Source organism: Strix uralensis, chromosome 6 (genome assembly GCF_047716275.1).
Source record: "Strix uralensis isolate ZFMK-TIS-50842 chromosome 6, bStrUra1, whole genome shotgun sequence".
Taxonomy (NCBI): domain Eukaryota; kingdom Metazoa; phylum Chordata; class Aves; order Strigiformes; family Strigidae; genus Strix; species Strix uralensis.
In genome coordinates this window covers 24485826-24504826 of record NC_133977.1, presented here as the reverse complement: position 1 = coordinate 24504826, position 19001 = coordinate 24485826, and the positions used below count along the sequence as shown (strand labels likewise).

Here is a 19001-nt window from a genome sequence, read left to right as displayed (position 1 = left end):
AAAATCTGAAAATACAGAAAACACCAGAGAACTTTAATGTTCATTTTTAAGGAAGAAAATATGACTTATCAAAACTCAGCCTACAACAACTGTATTTTCTTTTAGGTCAGTGAGGAGGAAAGCTAGTATCCATTATTTTACCAATTTTATTTTACTTAAATACACTACTTTTACAATTAATTACTGAGCAATATCCTGTGAATCCACTTCCAGCACAAACCCACACATAAAAATGAATTAAATTTTTGGCAACTAAAAGCTGTTATACTACATCTCATGATTCATTGCGTATTACAGCTTTACTGGTGCTATCACAAATCTGTTTCTAAATCAGCCTGAATGTTATCACTTTCGTCTATAGAGATTAAGACTGTTGCAAAATATGTGGATAAAGATGTCTTTGTCAGCCCCCTTAGCAACAACAATAGGTCATACAGATGGATACCATCTCCTTCCATACCAGAATCTCTACTTGCTTATTGAGTTCTTCATTTCACAGAGAGCAATTGATTTCTTACCTCTACCTAATAATAAAAGTACATCTTAGTTAGGAAATCTCTGACATTTATCTAGTGCTTCTCTGTTTTATTTATAACCTAAAGATACAGGGAGAGGCTACGAGAATTGGTTTTATCCAGCCTTGAGAAGGCTAAAGCGTGTGTGGAAGGATCTTCATGCTACCTACAAGTATAACATGAAAGACTGTCATGAAGATGAAGCCTGACTCTTTTTAGAGGTACACACTGGAAGGATAAAAGGCAACTAGCAAAATTTGTGCATGGGAAATTCTGAACTGGTATTAAAAAAAGTTACTGTGAGACTGGTCAAACAGTGGAACAGGCTGACCAGAGAGGCTGTAGAATCTCAATCCTTGGAAATATTAAAAACTGGACTGGACATGGTATTGAGCAGTTTGCTCTAACCGGACCTGCAGCTGAGCAGCAGTTGTCCTGGACAATTGTGGACATCCTGTCCAACCTGCATGATTCTGTAATTCTAAAACCAACCTAAACCTATAAATACGTTTCTAAGTGCAGTTAATAGAAAAAACAAACATGTCAGCATGAGTCTGAGATCCAATACATAAAAATCCCTACTCTTTGGTCACCCTATTTAATTGATTCTTATCTTTAACCTACAGTATGAAACAGTAATCTTGTGTAGGTGTGTTCATACACAAAAATTTTAGCAAGTTACAACAGTATTTCTTACTTTCATTCTCAATGTATGCCGTCCAATCAAACACTGTACCATTAAAGTACGGAGCTAGGTATTTTTTAAAAGACGTTGAATTTTCTGATGGCCATAACAAGCATTTATTCTTCAAGTTGCCCATGAACAGCTGCAGTCCTATTAGTGCAAATACACTCAGGCAAAACACAGTCAAAATCATTACATCTGAGAGCTTCTTCACAGACTGAATTAAGGCTCCAACAATAGTCTTCAAGCCTGCAAACAGAAAGATTTTTATTATACATTAAATATTTACCTAAGCTAAAATGCAATGTGAACTACTCCAACACAATATTAAATATCATGCACAGCTTCACAAAAACAGTTTCAAAATGTTTTCCAAAGTAAAAGGTACCAATAAGTCTCATCATTCCTGACAAATTAATTTGAAAATATGAATGGGAATGAATGGTACACATTCCATAGCACCTGCTCTTCAAATGAAGTAACTTTTTATTCATGCTCTCTATACATGTAAACTACATGTGAAGAAAATAGTTAATTTTATTTTCTTCTTGATGCCTCTTGCTCCAAACCTTTGCCAGTATTCTATTCCAATACACAATATATTGGTTCCGTAACTGCAAACAAAACCAGAACACAACTGCATTGTAATAGAAATTTTAATGATTGCATTCTGTTGCATCCTATTCAAGTGGAGGTGGGGTTTGGTGAAGATAGGCATCTTAAGGTAATAAATACATCATGCAATACCCATGCTATTCTTCATTATCTTATTCCTTTGTCAGGGATTCAACTTTTACAACAGATTGAAATTTTCAATCCCAAATGTCTTCAATAAACAGTATCATTCACATTAGTAAGAGAAAAATAAAAAGAATTAATCTTGATCCTTAACATGGGAGAGAAAATTTGACATCATGAAATGGAAATATACACAGGCTATGGAATTCAATTTCTCATGCAAGAATGTATTAAACTCTGAGGCTGAGTGTTTTAGACAATTAAAAAAGGGAATCAAATTGAAGTTAAGATTAAAACCTGGATGATTCTGTTAAAAATATGAGTTCAGCTTCTGTGGAATTTCAGTCAGCCTCAGTGTTTAACCTAGCTCTCACCTGGAATGACTGATATTGTTTTCAAAGCTCGGAGAACTCTGAATGTTCTCAACGCTGAGACATTGCCCAGGTCCACAAACTCTGTCACATATCTGTAGTAAGGGATTCCACACACAAACACAATGACAGCACACACAAAATTAAACAGAGGTGATGTAGAGCGCCTACCATTTTACACAGCTACTTCTTACCTGGAATTACAGAAATAGTTTTCAAAGCTCTCAATACTCTGAAAGTTCGAAGAGCTGAAACATTGCCTAGGTTTACAAATTCTGTTATATACCTGTAGGATTAAATCACAGTTATTCAGAATTAAGGTAGAGTGTATACTACTTACCTGGAACTGTATTCCAGACTATACTTTTTGGAAGGGGCAACTTTAAATGAAAGACTTGCATTCATATTTTCCTGTTTCAACTAAGTTTTCCCTAAGAAACACACCCTTAACGTATTTTCATTAAATGCAAATTAATAATGAAATGGATCTCCCTGATTTTCTTCTTCAAATACTATTTAAAATTGATTGTTCAGTGGTAACTTCTCTTTCATACTGTGGAATAGTCCACTAATTCTGCTGTGTGCTACATTAGTGTAAAATATTAAAACGGAAAAATTTGAAACACAATTCAACTACAATTAATTTTAAATGAGCTAAAATAACCCAAACAAATTGTTACAGGTTCAAAAAAATTCTAACTGATATTTTACTTAAAAGAAATTATATACTTACGCAAAGGAAATGACAACAAAATCAAGCCAGTTCCAGGGGTCACGAAGGCAAGTAAAATCATTTATGCAGAAGCCTCTTGCAAGGATTTTTACCAGAAATTCAAAAGTATAAATTCCAGTGAAAGTATACCTGTGAGAAAACATCCAAGCAAAAGTTAAAAGATTGTCATTCAGTAATACAACATCACAGGCATAAAGGAAAATCACTCAAAACCAGTGAGGAGTACATATACTGTAAGAGCAGTTACAAACTCACATAAACCAAGACTGTTTTCCCACCATTCTTCTGCAAGATAACTAGATTTATTCATTTTACCTGAACATATTTTTGCAGTTTCTGGCATATAAGATTTTGAAAGTTCAGCACAAATAATAATAATCATGACTAACATGAAGAAAATACTTTTGCTCAAATAAAAATTTCAGCAAAGTTGCCATGTCAGAGATAAAATCCATGAGTAAGTGATAAAGTTACTTGATGGCTGACCAGGTAGACTTAAGAAAGCATCTTCCACACTACAAAGCAGTAGTTTCAGGTTGAATGGCTATTTTCGTCCTTTTTTCTTTTTTAAAATAAAAATGCTAAAGGAACAGCTCAAGAGGAAGAATGCATAAAAACATTACTTGCACAAACATTCTGAACTGTATTAATCAGAGTCTTGTTCAGAGAAAAAGGTTAACAATATCACAGCCTTTCCTTCCTAGAGCTTGCAGGTCTGTGCTGCTGTGAGTTGCAGCTAGGACTAAGCTCCAGGCTAGAAACAGGAGAATACTGGCATTACACACAAGGGTAAGTAAAACTACATGGTCTAGCTCTTAATTTAGCTTTTTGTTTTTAAATCACTTAAAAAATTACTAGCTAATTTAAGTATACTTACTCTACATTCTTTGTCCACTCTGGAAGGTTAGTCCACGTCATAAATACACAGTTTGTCAAAATAGTGAGCATAATGAGCATGCTGAACAATGTTGACTGTAGTTAAGGAACATACTCTTTTTTAATGCTGAATTTGCATCAGACAAAACATGAGGAATTGACCAGACTATAGAACACTGACAACATATATGACACAAATCAGTTTACTATCACTAGCATTGTCATAAATAATGCAAAGATGTTTCACAATAATGATGACTATACCACTAACTCTAATCTAGGCATATCTGCTGTGCATCTCTTCTGAATTTCATCAGAGGGTTAAAGTGACAAATCTTAGCTCCAATGCATTTTGAGAGAAAGAATTAAGGGTAGGAAGACATTTAAACACCAAACCAAAAAACCCAGTGTTATTACATATTAAAAAAGACCAGCAATAATTTTTAACAAACCACTTGAAAAGGATATGAATGAACCAAAATCTTAATAGCTATTCTTCTAATAATATTGAAAGGAGATAAAAGGTACAAGGCAGGTGTGGCACTGAACCTGAAGATTGTCTTCCCTTTATTCAATACTATAAATGTCTTTAAAACAAAAAAAAAAAAAAAAAAAGAGGGGGGGAATAGGAGATAGGAAATTAAGGATACATGTTGGCAATCTTACCATAAATAAGAGGATAAGAGGCTGCACTTACACAGACATAAGTAGCCCAATTTATTTTCAGTAGAATTATACAAGCAAATATCAGATTCTAACTTTTCACATGAGCAAAGAAAACCGAACGCCATACATTCTTTGTCTCTGTGCCCTTAAACAAAATCTTCATTTCAGCATTTTCCAGGATATAATTAAAAATTTGTCATTTTTAACATTTAAAATTAATCCAGCTATATTACTTGCACTTCAGATGGCAATGCAAAACAAAGCATTTAACTAACAATTTCTGGACACTTACGAGCAACTATTTAACCATTTCAGAACTTTAAAACTGCTTGAGGTGAGCCATCCTTGGGTTTTAAAGGCTTTACTGCCTTTATTGCCTGTGCAGTCATCACTAGTACCATTTATGCAACCATTTTTGATTTTGACTAGGAGACACAATGAAAATATCACCTAATGAAATCTTAATTCAATCTACATCTTATGATTATTCTCCCAAAAGGCTAATATCCGGAAATAAGTAGGTTTTCTAATGATATTCTATTGTCAAAGAAATAGATCATTTGACAGTAGCCTTCATGAAGTTGAAACAACAAGAACTAAAATAACTAAAAAACCTACATCTGATTATTAGTCTTCAATGTTCTGTACTAGCAAAAACACTGCTTTAAGTTAGTTGCTTCTTACTGAGATAATATAGCTCTTTGGTCACTTACTTACATGCAAGATACTAACCTGTTGATTATCCAGTATTTCATTTCAAAAACCTGTTTTTAATTCAACAAGCATTTTATTGATTACACACAATAAAATAACCTCTCGCTGCTTATTTTCTACTGCCTTCTTAATGTAAACTCAATTTTGCTTTCATTCTGAACATCATTCCACTTATGCCTACAGAAGAATATTTTTCCTTCATCTGTACTTGCCAAAGTCATCACCCTTGATCCTTTCTCCTTTTGTTAACATTATATCTATAAAAGAAACCAAGTCACATTACAGCATGTATATATAAATTTAGATTTTGTCCTCAGGTCTACTACAGAGTTTTAGTCTTTACACTCAGTCCCATGTGAGAAGTTAATGTGGGGCTATTCACATGAATTTATTTTTATACTGTTTTGCTGAACTGATATTGAGCCACAAATCCTCTTTTACATTAAACAAAACCACACCGTTTATATAAAATTTCTAGGAAAACTTTGTATTCATGTAGATGTAAAGTGATTCTAAGAGGAATGATGCACAGACTTTCAAGAACTTCCTTGCTCTGTAACATACTATTATTGAGGGCATGAGACCTCAAATTGTCCTACCAGTGTACTGTCTTCATGTTCCTCATGGGGCAATGCAGGGAGTGATTACTTGCTGGAGAACTGGTATTAAAATCATCCTGATTATTAAAATAATCAGGAAAAATCTAAGTGGCAAGAAAAATCAAATCTTCCCCATGACACTCAGAATAGTTGCAATGGTTCTGAAGCAAACTAGTACAATGAGCTCACATCTGTAAGTGAGACAAGCTGTTACCAATCCACAGAAATCACATCGCATGAAGCTGGCAATATGTGATAATTTTTTTTTTTTTTTTTTACTTATGTCCCTCCCTAGTCAAATAGAGTTTAACATTTAACTTTTTATAAAACAAGTATTTCTATTAGATTTCAAGGAAATAATTTTTCAAGGTCAATCATTTTGGCAGATGACTGAATGAGCACTTTGTCCAAAGACCACCCTACTGAACTAGATCTCAGGTACTATGTTTCCTAGAAACCCCAGGAACAGAGAGGCTCAGCATTCAATCAGATTTGGTGAAGAAAGGACATCTAATGCAAAATCCACTAACTCAAAATATCATTATAAGGAAGCCTTAGACATTAAAAGAAAAGCTCTTTAAAAAAAAAAAAAGGCAGCTTCAGCAAAAGAGTTAGTCATATTTATAGTGTATTCAAAATAATTAACATGGTATCACATACCATATAGTACTTTCAGCCAGCGCTTCTGACTACCTCCACATCAGAGCATAGTTCATCAGGAATGTTCTAATTAGACTCTTAATATAAAATACTTACTTTTTTATTGATATAATATGGATCCAGGTCCTCCAGGGGCTCAGACACCATTCCTGGAGGAATATCACCATAAATAAATGGCAGTGTCTTTCCTGCCTCCAAGTCATTTCTTGGCTTTGGGTGATTTTCTTCATGAGCACCATCATCTTTATGCTCATCTTTGTCACAATGAGAGGTTTCATCAGCAATACGTTTTTCAATAGCTGCAAGAGATTCTTCGGTGAAATAGAAGAAGCTGTCAGATCCTGGTGGTACCAGCATTGCCTGTGCCATCTTTTCATTCTGCAAACTTTAAATGCTTTTAGGCTCTTGTGCAAGAAGATCCTAGGAAAACATGAAAAAAAGAAACAGAAAATAGAGGGCAACAGCAACAAAAATCCACAACTAAAAGCTTTTGGCATAGTCATCATCTGCCTCTCTTTTAATTCTAAAGCACCGTAGCAAGAAGTATTTTAATTAATTGTCAGAATCGTAATAGAAAATTAGCTACCAGTAACGACATAGCAAACAGATACAAGTTATGAGGTAAGGAAAAAAACGAAATGGGAACAGAAAAATCAAATTTGCATGCAGTTTGTCAACTCAGGTTAATACAAACCTCACAACAAGAAAAACATTCTCACCCTAGTCTAAACATTAAGTTAAAACACACCTTATTGTGAAAAAGTAAGAAATGTTTTAACACAGCTATGTACTACAGCCAATGGTTACAGCTTCTAACATATGGATTTATACACCAAGTTGGCACAGTACCTTAAAAAATCTTGCAAGTTATGTTACAAAAGTAGAAAGAAAAACCATACCTTTTCTATTACTCTTTTAATTTCTGATGGCAACACTACTCCATCTGGTGGCTTATACTATGCTTGCTAAACTAATGTTTATATTATACTATTAGACAGGTACTACATTCTACATTTAAAGCCATATGCACAAGAAGAAAGCAACTGGGCTGAAGTTTAGTCTTTCCCTTTTTGGGTTTCCTGACTTGCATCTTCCTGATTTTTAATTGTAATTTTGGTGGTGCTATGCCCCATAATTAAAGAAGTTATGATGGATGAAGAGTTAGATTTATATAAAAAACACAACATACTCTCTCCAAAGTTACAGTACTCTCTCTGAGGCCAGATATACTTTCAAATGATGTAAAAATAATAAATTGATTAAATTACAACAAACAATAATAGATCACTTCTTTTAAGGTTTCTATTTTCCACAATGAGAGCACAGTTAACACTCATGGGCACAATATCTTCAGAATAAGCCAATTTTATGAACAGAGACAGAATGGAATCCAGTCCTGCTTGTTGACACTGGTGAGTGTTGCAGCCCTTGTCAACACAACCTTGTAGTGGATTGACCTTGGCTGGCTTCCAGAGTCCCAGCCAGCTGCTCTCTCACTCCCACTCCTCAAAAGAAAGTGGGACGGGGGAGAATGAAGTGAAAAAGCACATGCGTTGAGATAAAGACAGACACTTACCAATTACTGTCATGGGCAAAACTGACTCGACTTGGGGAAAAATATTTTATTACCAATTAAAATAGATTTGGATGGTGAGAAACAAAGACAAAACCTAAAAGCACTTTCCCTCTGCTTGTCTCTTTTTCCAGGCTCAACTTCACTCCTTCATTCTCAACTCCTATACCTCCTCCCTCCCCACATGGCCCTGGAAGGATGGGGGCTGGGGTCAGACCACTGCAGGTCCTCTCTGCTACTCCTTCCTCCTATTCTTCCCCTGCTCCAGCATGGGTCCTTCCCACAGGCTGCAGGGCTCAGTATAAGACTGCTCCGATGTGGGCTCTCCACATGCCACAGCTCTGGCATGGTGTCCTCCACAGGCTGCAGTGTGGATATCTGCTCCGGCATGCTCCTCCATGGGCTGCAGGGAAATACCTGCTTCACCATGGCCTGTCCCAGGCTTCTGGGGCATCTCTGCTACAGCACCTGGAGCCCTCCTGCCCCTCCTTCTTCACTGACCTTGGTGTTTACAGGGCTGTTTCTCACACTTTTTTGACTCACACTGACATGTGGCGTTTTGCCCTTTTTTGGATGTGTCTTCCCACAGGCGCCACCATCTTGGCTGCTGGACTCAGCTGTGGTGGGTCGGTTGGAGCCAGCTGGAATTGGCTGTGTCCAGCATGGGGCAGCCCCAGCCTGTACTCACAGAGGCCACCCATGCAGCCCCGCCATGGCCAGATACCCAGTACAGAAATATTGTGAACACTGGTCAAGGTGCTGTGAGGCCTCATTCCCAAGAGGAAAAAAGTTGAAGCAGATTTAGATGAGTTGCTCCATTTGCTATAGGCTTCTGTCACCAAAAATGTCACAGTCTGAGCTTGTGCTACCCAGGAGGTGAGAATTGGCTAGACATAACTTCTTTTCTGATCACAGTGTGAGCTCAATATAGTAGGGGTGTGCTGGGAAGGAAAAAAATTGATGACATACTTTTTCACAAAGTGTAACAGCTCTGAAGTCAGTTAACACATGACACCATGAATCCCAGAAATCCGCCTCTTCTATGTCAACTTTTAGGTAACTTTTAGGTCAACTTAACATTACTTGAGGAAACTTTCTATTTTTTAACAATTATCCAGCAGAAAATAAATTCTCATGGACATGCAACCTAACGTCACACAAGCCCTCTCTTCCTCAAAATCAGCCAGTCAAGGGTATGCACAGACTTTAATTCCCTGCTTTTTCAGCTGTGCTACAAGATCTTTTGAGTCCTTAGCAAATACACTTTACCACAATAAAAGACACAAAAAAGGGTCTTTGCACAGGCTAGTAAAGAGATGAGAAATTTCCTACTAAATAGCTATAGCAATCAGACATTTTTCATGTCAGCCACAGAGCATTTTAGGAAAACACAGAAATGTTTTTTTCTCTGGAACAGAAAGCCCAAGAATGCCAAATCTTCCCTTATTTATTAAAAAATGAATAATTTCATCTGTGACATCTTAAAGAGATTCACCATTCTCAACTGAAAGGTTTGATCGTTGTTTAGCCTTCTCCAGCAAAACCTTCTCAAATCCATAGCACCAGTGACCCTGAAGATCTGCCCAGTCACGACTGGACTGAAAACCAGCTGTGTCTCAAGAGGTACTTTTCCTTCAGAAGCTGAATGACATCTGTGACTAAATACCCAGCAGTCAGGTACCAGCAAAAAGGAAGACAGAGATCTGTCTTACAAGGAAGGACACCAGGATCCTTTTCCATAAGCTGCATTTTTACCTAAGAGCTAAAGTAAGTAATGCAGGTATTATTTGGTACCCTTAGGTCCCATATTTAGCTTACAACACTGTTTTTCAGAAATAAAATGGGGGGGGGGGGGGGGGGAGGGTGTTATTATCTGCTTCTTTTTTTGTAAGCTGAAAATTCACAAGTATTTCCTTAGTGCGAGCAGCCATGTCTATTTAAATTGGTTTTTAAGTCAAGGAAAGTTCTTACTAGCAGGGGCTTTTTCCTACACCAAGGTAGTAGCAGTATTAAGTTTAGTAGGTTTAGGTTAGTAGGTTTCCCCCCCAAAAAAAATTTCTATATGGTATATTAACCAATAGTGTACGTGTTGTAACAGATTCTGAAGACCGCACTTAAATAAAATTTGCCTTCTCTGTATTGAATGATGCAAACTAGTTTATATATATACAGTATATGTAATCACACACACTCAATTATAATCTAAAATGGTTATATGGTTGCACAAACTCTAGAGTCTGAAGAGACAAGAGAGCAAGATCTACAGCCATTAGAACAACTTCTACCTTAAAAATCAAAAAAAACAGGAGCTGTACACACAGTGCTGCCCTGTTACAGGCATGCTGCTCTTTATGAGCTAAATACAATACAGGTTTTTCAGCACAGCTACACACCACTGACCAGTCCACCATGCCTACGAACTAGTAGGGGCATACTTGGCAGTCTAAGACCTACTTACACAACTTTGTGGTTAGATGACTATCTTCAGAAACAAAACAGGCAGAAACAAACATGTCAACAAAAAGAAAGGAGAGACACTCTTAGAGAATAAGACAAATATATACCATAATATTCAGTTAGTCTTCTGGAGGATGTGCTCATTTCTTGGAGAAAGACTTTACAAAACTTTATAAATAGTTTTCTAGTCAACATTATGAACATAGTCTCAGAAGGTGATGAATAAGATGCCTGCAGAAACTACTTGTTATCAAACAAGTACTTGAAAAATGTCACTAACTTATGTCAGTCTATGCATTTAGGCTAAATTTACACTTTAGAAGTCGATAATATGTAAAGCTAAAAGTTCATAACTGTTCATTTTACCAAATACCACTATGGCCTTATGGCAGTTTTTCCTGAGTTGTCACAGATGTTATCAGAATGAAAACCAATCTTTCCGCTTGCACGTTCATATTCCACTAGTTTATTCAGCAAGGCTTGAGAGGTACCCTTAGGGCTGAGATGAACTCCAGTATTTCTCTCTAGAGACACTATAGCCAATGACTGCAGCACATCTCTCGGTGTTAACATAAAATAGCAAAAGGTTCTTTTCCAATACATCACAGGAATCTCTTCTATCCAATCACAACCCATGCTTGGAAAAAACCCCACACCTATTAAATACATCTTGAGTTACAGTTCAGTGACAATATTTTCTTGTCATTACTTTTTTTAAAGTACTGCACGTATATAAACTCTGTAACATTGTGGAGCAAACTGATGCTACTTATATCATGGAAATCAGTTTACCCAAGAAAGATGAATGGATTGGTTTAATGACTTAATGTTCTCTCTCTCTTTTCTGCAATCTTGATGGCTTCTGTATTACAAACTAGAGGTAATAACAAAACAAAACAGAAAACAAAAAAGAAAGTGAATCCTCAAGACACTAAAACTGACACCCTTTCCTCCTGAAAACCCCACAAAGGTTCTTCTGAAAGCTTCCACCCAATCCCCCTCCAAAAAAAAGATAATCCACTAACAGTAAAAAAACAAAACAAAACAAACAAAAACCACATAAACCCCTGCTGTTTTTCTCAGCTTACTATTAAGAAATAGGCTTCTCATCCAACATGGCTATATTGTGCATGTAAGCCTGAATGGACTCTCTCCATCAAGCAGGACAGAAAAAGCAAGTTATAAATGAAAGATTATAGGCAACTGCTGCATACCACTGACTATCTAGTTGCACAACATTAGGAGGAAATTCCTGGGTACAGGAATGAACCTATAAGAACATGATACTAATGTAAAGATTAATATAGTCTTATGGAATATGGTTGAATGACCAAGAATAATTTTTAAATTATCTTTTAAAATATATTTTTAATATCTATATGAAGAAAAGCATCAGGGTCATATTTATGTCATTTTAGAAACAGTGTATCTCTTTATACATTCGATGTGTAAACAGATTGCTGCTCCAATACATTCTCCACCAAGTTGTATTAAATCTAGTCTTATATTATTTTACAGGTAGAAGTTTGAGGTTTTGAGCTTGAGTTCACTGGGCTAAAAAGGAAAAGCCATACATTGTTTATATTTTCTATAGGAATCTACAAAACGTTTATTTTAACATTTACAAAAACAATGTGCAAGCTTAGACCCAGACCATAGAGCAACAGCCCCTCAGTACGGAGGAAATGCGTTTCCCATACAGACATAGTATACTTATCTTCATATTTTTCAGAGTTAGAAACAATACATCTGCTGTTACTACTCTATGTTCCATAACATAATGATTCATTTTTACAGTATTATTTTCAATGCTCTCTGTATTATGGTTCATTTCTTAGTGCTATATGAATAACTTGAATAAAGTTTTCAGCATACTAAAGAAGCCAGGTGAAATTACTAAGTGTCAATGAACATGTAAGTCTCACATGTATGAATATTAATTAAAAATAAGAAGCTACTACCATGACAGTCAGGTGAAGATGTACAGTGAAATTCAATTAGGCAAATGATCAAATTTGATGAATCATAAGCAAACCTACAAATATTTTCTTTGCTATGGTCTTTTTTGTGCACATGTGTATATAAAAGAATATGGCTTTTTTCAGGGATATTGAATTTTACTATTTAAATTAAGATTTACATTATTAACTACTATATTGTCATTATTCGATGATGCAGCCTTCAGACCATTACATTTTCTACAGAAAATAAGCTGGTTTTATCCCTGCTACTTCAATATTACTACTCTGATAGTTTGCAAAACAAGAAGCTGGCTATAATACAAATCCAGAAAAGTTCTTAGAAAAATCTAGAAATCATCTGCTCTAATCAGCAATTAAAAATCTAGTATTCTTCCTTCTCCTCTCAAATAATTTCCTGTGTAGATGCTAAAAGTACATACACGATTTGTCCACTTATAATGCTAAACATCAATAAGCACTAAAACATTTCTGAATTATTAATTGCTCTGAGACCGAATTAATTAGACCTATGGTATATTTCACCCCTGATACTTCTTGGCAAGAGACTGTGTCAATACAACAGCACTAAGTGGGACAACTCATTTTAAACAAAATATTTTGCCACATCCTTCATTTATAATTTGTTTCTTTCTCTACAGCTTGTCCAGGAAATCATTTTAAAGACTAAAACAAACACCTATGAAAGACAGACTGAATTTCTTTCAGTTCTAGGGATTCAACTTCTTATATGCAACCCACCTTACATGACCTGTATATTTTCTGAAGTTATTCCAAACCACCTATTTTCAATTCAATAACCTCTGATTTCAATGTATGAATTTACAGTAATACTCAAAGATATCTGAAAAATATTAATATTGCAGGAAAGAAAAATGTTTAAGAGGTAGACCACGCTACAGCTAATCTTAAAAAATAAAATTTCTCTAATATAAGCCCATTTTTAGAATCTGCAATCACTTAGGCAAGCAGATCTGCCTTTTCCCTTTATGTCTGAAAATATATTCACCAAGTGCAGATCCAGGAAATTCAGTCCTCACAACCACCCAATCCAATCACTGATGTATCAAACAGAAAATCTGGAATGGAGCCAACACATAGCAAATACAAAACTGTGAAAGTTTTTTATGGTTGACAACACAATGAAAACCAGTGAAAAACGTGATTTACGTTGTCAGAAATGTGACATGCACATATCTTTACTCTAGCAAGTATGATATTTCTGTCATTCACATAAGTGACTACTATGACATTTTTGCAGACCACAGAAATACTTAAAATTTCAAGACCCTGCTTCTAGTTAGGTCTGAATAAATCATGTAGCCAAATCCCTGGATAATAATCCTAATTTAAAGCTTCCTCAAACTGTTAACTCCTTTTACAATCTAAACACAAGTTTATATCAGATATGCTCCTACACTAAGACTAGTCTTTCACTTCAGTAGCCCGTCAGCCACTGGTGCTTTCTACTTTCATGTATTTACAGTAAAAATTTTCATCTGGCAATACGAGTTCAGTGAACCTTTTCTTTGAGTCAAATAAATTATGCCAGTCACTTAAACTTATTTTTACATTTTTTGTGCTTGTGTTACTTTGTGGGACAGTTTTGCTTTTGTAAATCCTGATGTTAGGTCTTGCACAGTTTCATTAACAATGTGTGGAGGTTTTTTTCTCCTCAGTTCTCCAGATTCCTCCTTCAATTTGCTGCTGTATTTATGTATCATTAAATCAGTTTACGGCAAAATAAGACTTTATGTAGTTTCCAACACAAAGCACTGATAATGTGTGCTAGGTAACCCTTGATCCAAAACACTTCTCTTTTATGACACTAAAGATGATGACATCAAGTTAATTACATTATGACCTGTGTAAGTTTGGATAATTTTTCTGTATAAATTCATAGCAAAGACAACCATCAAAACTTTCAAATACTATTTCTACCAGTGGATTTAAATGAGTATGCATCTAACTCCTTGCTTCAATGCTTAAAAGATAAATAGAAAAATTATATATATCCATGGATACCACATAATAACATACTGTAGCTGCTCAGATATTAAGCTACGAAACAGTACTCTCTATATGTATTTACAATTAATCATGGTACTTGCAGTGTTTAGTTTCCTTGTGTTCATTAGCTGAGAGTATGAAGGAAGGGCAGCCATCATACAGGATAAATTTATTTTCTTCACACCGAGTACTTATTACCCAATAATTGTGTTCAGTTACAAAACTGAGTACACCACTTGAGTTGACTTTAGCTATATGAACTCTTTACAATGTAACTGTCAGATCCCCCAAATAATCCAAAATGTATTTTATCCAGAAATTATATGGACTTGATCTTGTATGATTTAAATCCTGTAAGTTCATGCACCAAGAGAAGTTAGCGAAAACACAGTGAAAAAGAACTTTTATTCTTGTACAACAGAGAAAATAAAGTTTTAGAAAAGGCAGGTTTAGGGGGATGTTTAAAAGGAAATTGAAAACAGATCTCCAGGAAGATGTCTGTTTCCTTAAGCACTCAAATTTAAAGGAAGGAATAAAAGTGTTTTAAAAAAGAAAAAACAATAAAAAAAAAGATTTTTCAGAACTACTTAGTCTGGCTTCATTTACAGAATAAGAACTCAAACGTACAAGAAAAACAAGAATGGCAATGACAACATTGCAAATTACTTTTCAGAGTTAAATTTCTCTTACATTACATATTTGCTGCAGTGATTCCAAGAAGTCAATAAATAACACTTTCAGAAAAGAAGAAAGTACTACAGTAATTCTAGATTAAATTTTCAGAAGTTCTCTGGCTCAAATTTCACCTTCACTGAATGAATGCCAGCTGAAAAAGAAAAGCACACATCCTTGAAATGAAATTGTGAAGAAAAGAATTGCACAATAGGCAGAAGTCTTGCTTTAATATGTTTTGCTACATAAATCCAGACATCTACAAAATTCTTACAGACTGTAGTCATGGCATTATGACCCGCACATGTGCTCATTTCAGATTTTCTTGGAGAGTGCAATTTTTAAAATGAGTAAAAAGAACCCAAAACTTTTTGCTTGAAAAGAATGTTTTTTCAGGAATAATCTTTTTTTGTGTGAAGCGGAAAGTCATAAATAAGTTTTTTGGGTTGGTTTTTTTTTTTTTTTTTTCAAATAAGATCCTGACAAAGTTGCGCTGTCCTTAGAAGGATTCTGATGCACAGAATAAGAGCTTAATATTCACATACATGTACAAAGAAATCCAGAAATTGCACTATTAGAAATTGGAAAAACATTTATGTCAAGTTCACAAGTTCATTTATTACCTGTCAAATACTACGTCACAACAAACTTAAGACCCAGAATTTGGTCCAAGTTCTTAAATCAAGAATTCTTATTTGCTTTAGCATATATATGAGAACCAAAACTTTTAACGTAATATCTAAAGCTGATTATGCAGGTCCTTCTTGCGTAACGGACCATTTATTGGAAGGCGCTCAGCCACTCTGCTTTCTTGAACAGCAGAAGCAGCATAATTGTATACACCATTATGTTACATGACTAATGTTAAATTACTTTTATCCAAAGCCACTCTCAACTTCCATTAACATATGAAGGACATTAAAAAAAACCTCAATTATGTTTAAAGTGGTTAAGGTCTCCCAAACAGTCTTTGTTATCAAGAGCAAACATTTACAAAGAAACTGCATTTGGAAATCATAAACTTGGAGTCAATAAGCAACATTTCTCTTCTGAATTAATGGGAGAATAATAACTTTCACAAGAAGTGAATTTGCACTGTATTACAGTTGCATATGAAACCAGAATAATATATTTTAACATATTAAGTGACATGCTTGGAGAAGGACATGTTAAGTGAAAAGCAGAGGCATTTTTCCATGCATAAAATGCAAACTTCCTGCAAAATAAAATGGACATGGAGACAAGATACCTAACATTTGGCCTAACATCTACATTCTGGTTGCGAGAAGCCTCATTGCAAAACCACAGCCATGACACTTCTCTATGGTAAATATATTAATGTTGAGTTCAAAATCCAAGAAAATTTTAAGCTTGTGTGTAATCACAAAGTGTTGTCAGGGATCTTCTTCACTTATGTTTTGTAAAATGAATACCAAAGGGAAAAAAAACCACAAAACCACAGCTACTCCTATGTCCAACACTACGTTATAGGAGAAAGTTTCAATTAAATCTCCCAAAACTCAGGGCTGTGAATAAAGGTGATGGACTAAAAACATTCTGTTTAAGACTGAAACACTAATGAATAAGTCAGAGGCTCTTCCCAAAAGCTGTCTGAAAAAAGTTGAGCACCAGAGATGTCTAGGCATCAATCTCAGAGTAAATTACCACCTTTAACAAAGTCACACAGAGAAGGCCAGTGTTCTACTGCAACCAAAGACAACTAGTCAATCAAACCAAAGAAGTTCTGAAATATCTCCATTGAGAGCTTTAATTCTGGGGAAGTGTATCTACAAAAAGTGGCAATCAGATTATTTTAAATAGCTTAAACAAAAGGAGTGTGCCATGCATTTCTTCTTGTATATGGAAATTTCCATACATTTCTCCAGGTGAGAATTTCCTGGTCTCATAGCAAAAAGCAGCAGTATCTGAAATAACGAATCTAACGATCTCTGCATCCAAACAATTATTATTGCACAAGAGGTTTATTGACTTCCTACTTAAGGATATTATTTCCCCTGAAACAGGTCACTTTAAATTACCGATATTCTGCCTTCCTTCAGAGACAAACACAGAATTTCTTGTCTCCAGCAGTTGGAACTTCATATCCATATAAGACAAGCAAGCAATTCATTACCTTTCTAAACAAATATATAATCTACCTGAAATTTTAAATTATTTGAAGTTCTAAATGAGTCTCCCCTGAGAGAGAACTCAACATTAAGTAAATTTAGGAGGAGGAGGTAGGTTATACTGCACACCATTTCAGCAAATGTTGCAACAAATGAAAGGAGGTGAGCCTATCTCAACGACCTGCATTCACTCCTCAAACAAAAGGACGTTTCAAGTTAATCCATATGATACACTAGTCTAACTAAAGCCTGGCAAGACCATTACATCAAACATAGTATGAGTTTTCAATAACCTATTTTGTTGACTAAGTATTTTGTTTTCCTTTGTCATACAGTGGTACTGCTAATGGCCATGTCCTTTTATGATCAAATATATTTTTCCATTAATCATCACAAATTTATTGGGGTCCACAGAGCTGACTAAAACAACAATATGGCTTTTCTTGGCTTTGCTTAGAAGAGACACATGTTCCTCACATTGTTGGCAATGTATTATCATCATACTAATATCTACAGAGCTCTGTCCATAAACCCAGAAGACAATCTAGATTTACTGATTGGTTGTTCTTACCAATCATTAGATAGCAAGACATTACACAGGAAGAGTTGGAATAGAAGCAAAATGTCTCAGATAAATTGCTTATTGAGGGTGCTATTTGAGAAAGAATTCTCGAAGACATATAGCTGATCCTCTGCACTGGTGCCTGGGGGAACCCCCATGACGGATGGAACTGCTGTCAGTAGTTACTAGGATACAACAAGATAAGCCTCTGGTTTTTTGAAGGCAACTCACTGGATTTTGCGAAATTTATCACTTTTTAGGAAATGGGATAATTCTTGGAATCAGTCATAGCTACAAAAGACACAAAACATTTACTAGAGAAATAACTTATACCCAGCTTTTGATAGAAAAATTAGACAACCCAACAACAATTTCAATTTCAGTTCTCTCTCTCAAAAATAAATATATAATCCTTCCTTTAAAGATGTTTTCACTGCAAGTTAAAAGATTTAGAGCTGAGAGGAAGTTTCTTTTGCCTTTTCATAGCTAGGTGCTGGAATTTTCACAGTGAATCCATTGCTAAGCCATTAAAACACATCCTCTCAAAGTTCATTTACTATCCAGAGACACTGCCTCAGCAGCAAACCAGAACTGTTCCACAATTTGTTCAGACCTCATAATTTAGTATTAATGAATTATTAATACAGTAATAAATAAATCACATGCACGCAATATTACAAAGTATATAAGCACTGTGCACAGCAAAGAAACTGCACACATCCACATACATGGGGTTTTTCATTAGTTTGGCTCTTATAAGCATGGAATCAAAGTCATCTGTTGAGCCACATACATCAGAATGCCTGATGTAAATTACTCAAAGTTTGTACATGATACTCAGATATTGCAGAAACATCTCCAAGTGATTTATTCCAACTCATGCAGATGTAGCACTTGCTATAATTTTTTTAGACTTTAGACTGTTACATGGTTCAGTTTTGTTATCATCATTCCAGTAACTTTGCTATAAAATTGATTTAAAAATAAAATTATCTTGAATGTCTTACCTCTATCAGATTAAAGTCAATGCATTGGGATCCCTCTGACTGTACCAACACAGTC

General features: G+C 35.2%; 1 protein-coding gene across 5 annotated transcripts in view; it reads right to left on the bottom strand.

Moving 5' to 3' along the window:
- LOC141945319 (sodium channel protein type 2 subunit alpha-like) overlaps nt 1-19001 on the bottom strand; it is a 78786-nt gene that overhangs the window by 44359 nt on the left and 15426 nt on the right. For 2 of the 5 annotated variants that reach the window (XM_074873324.1, XM_074873325.1), the window contains 6 exons: nt 6654-6977; nt 4388-4505; nt 3920-4010; nt 3043-3171; nt 2313-2404; nt 1213-1449 (listed from right to left, as the gene is read on the bottom strand). In XM_074873324.1, coding sequence (XP_074729425.1) covers nt 1213-1449; nt 2313-2404; nt 3043-3171; nt 3920-4010; nt 4388-4505; nt 6654-6926 — 940 coding nt within the window. In that variant the 5' untranslated portion in view covers nt 6927-6977. Of the gene's footprint in view, nt 1-1212; nt 1450-2312; nt 2405-2503; nt 2596-3042; nt 3172-3919; nt 4011-4387; nt 4506-6653; nt 6978-19001 lie in introns of all 5 variants that reach the window. The other 3 variants (XM_074873329.1, XM_074873330.1, XM_074873328.1) reach the window with 2 other exon arrangements.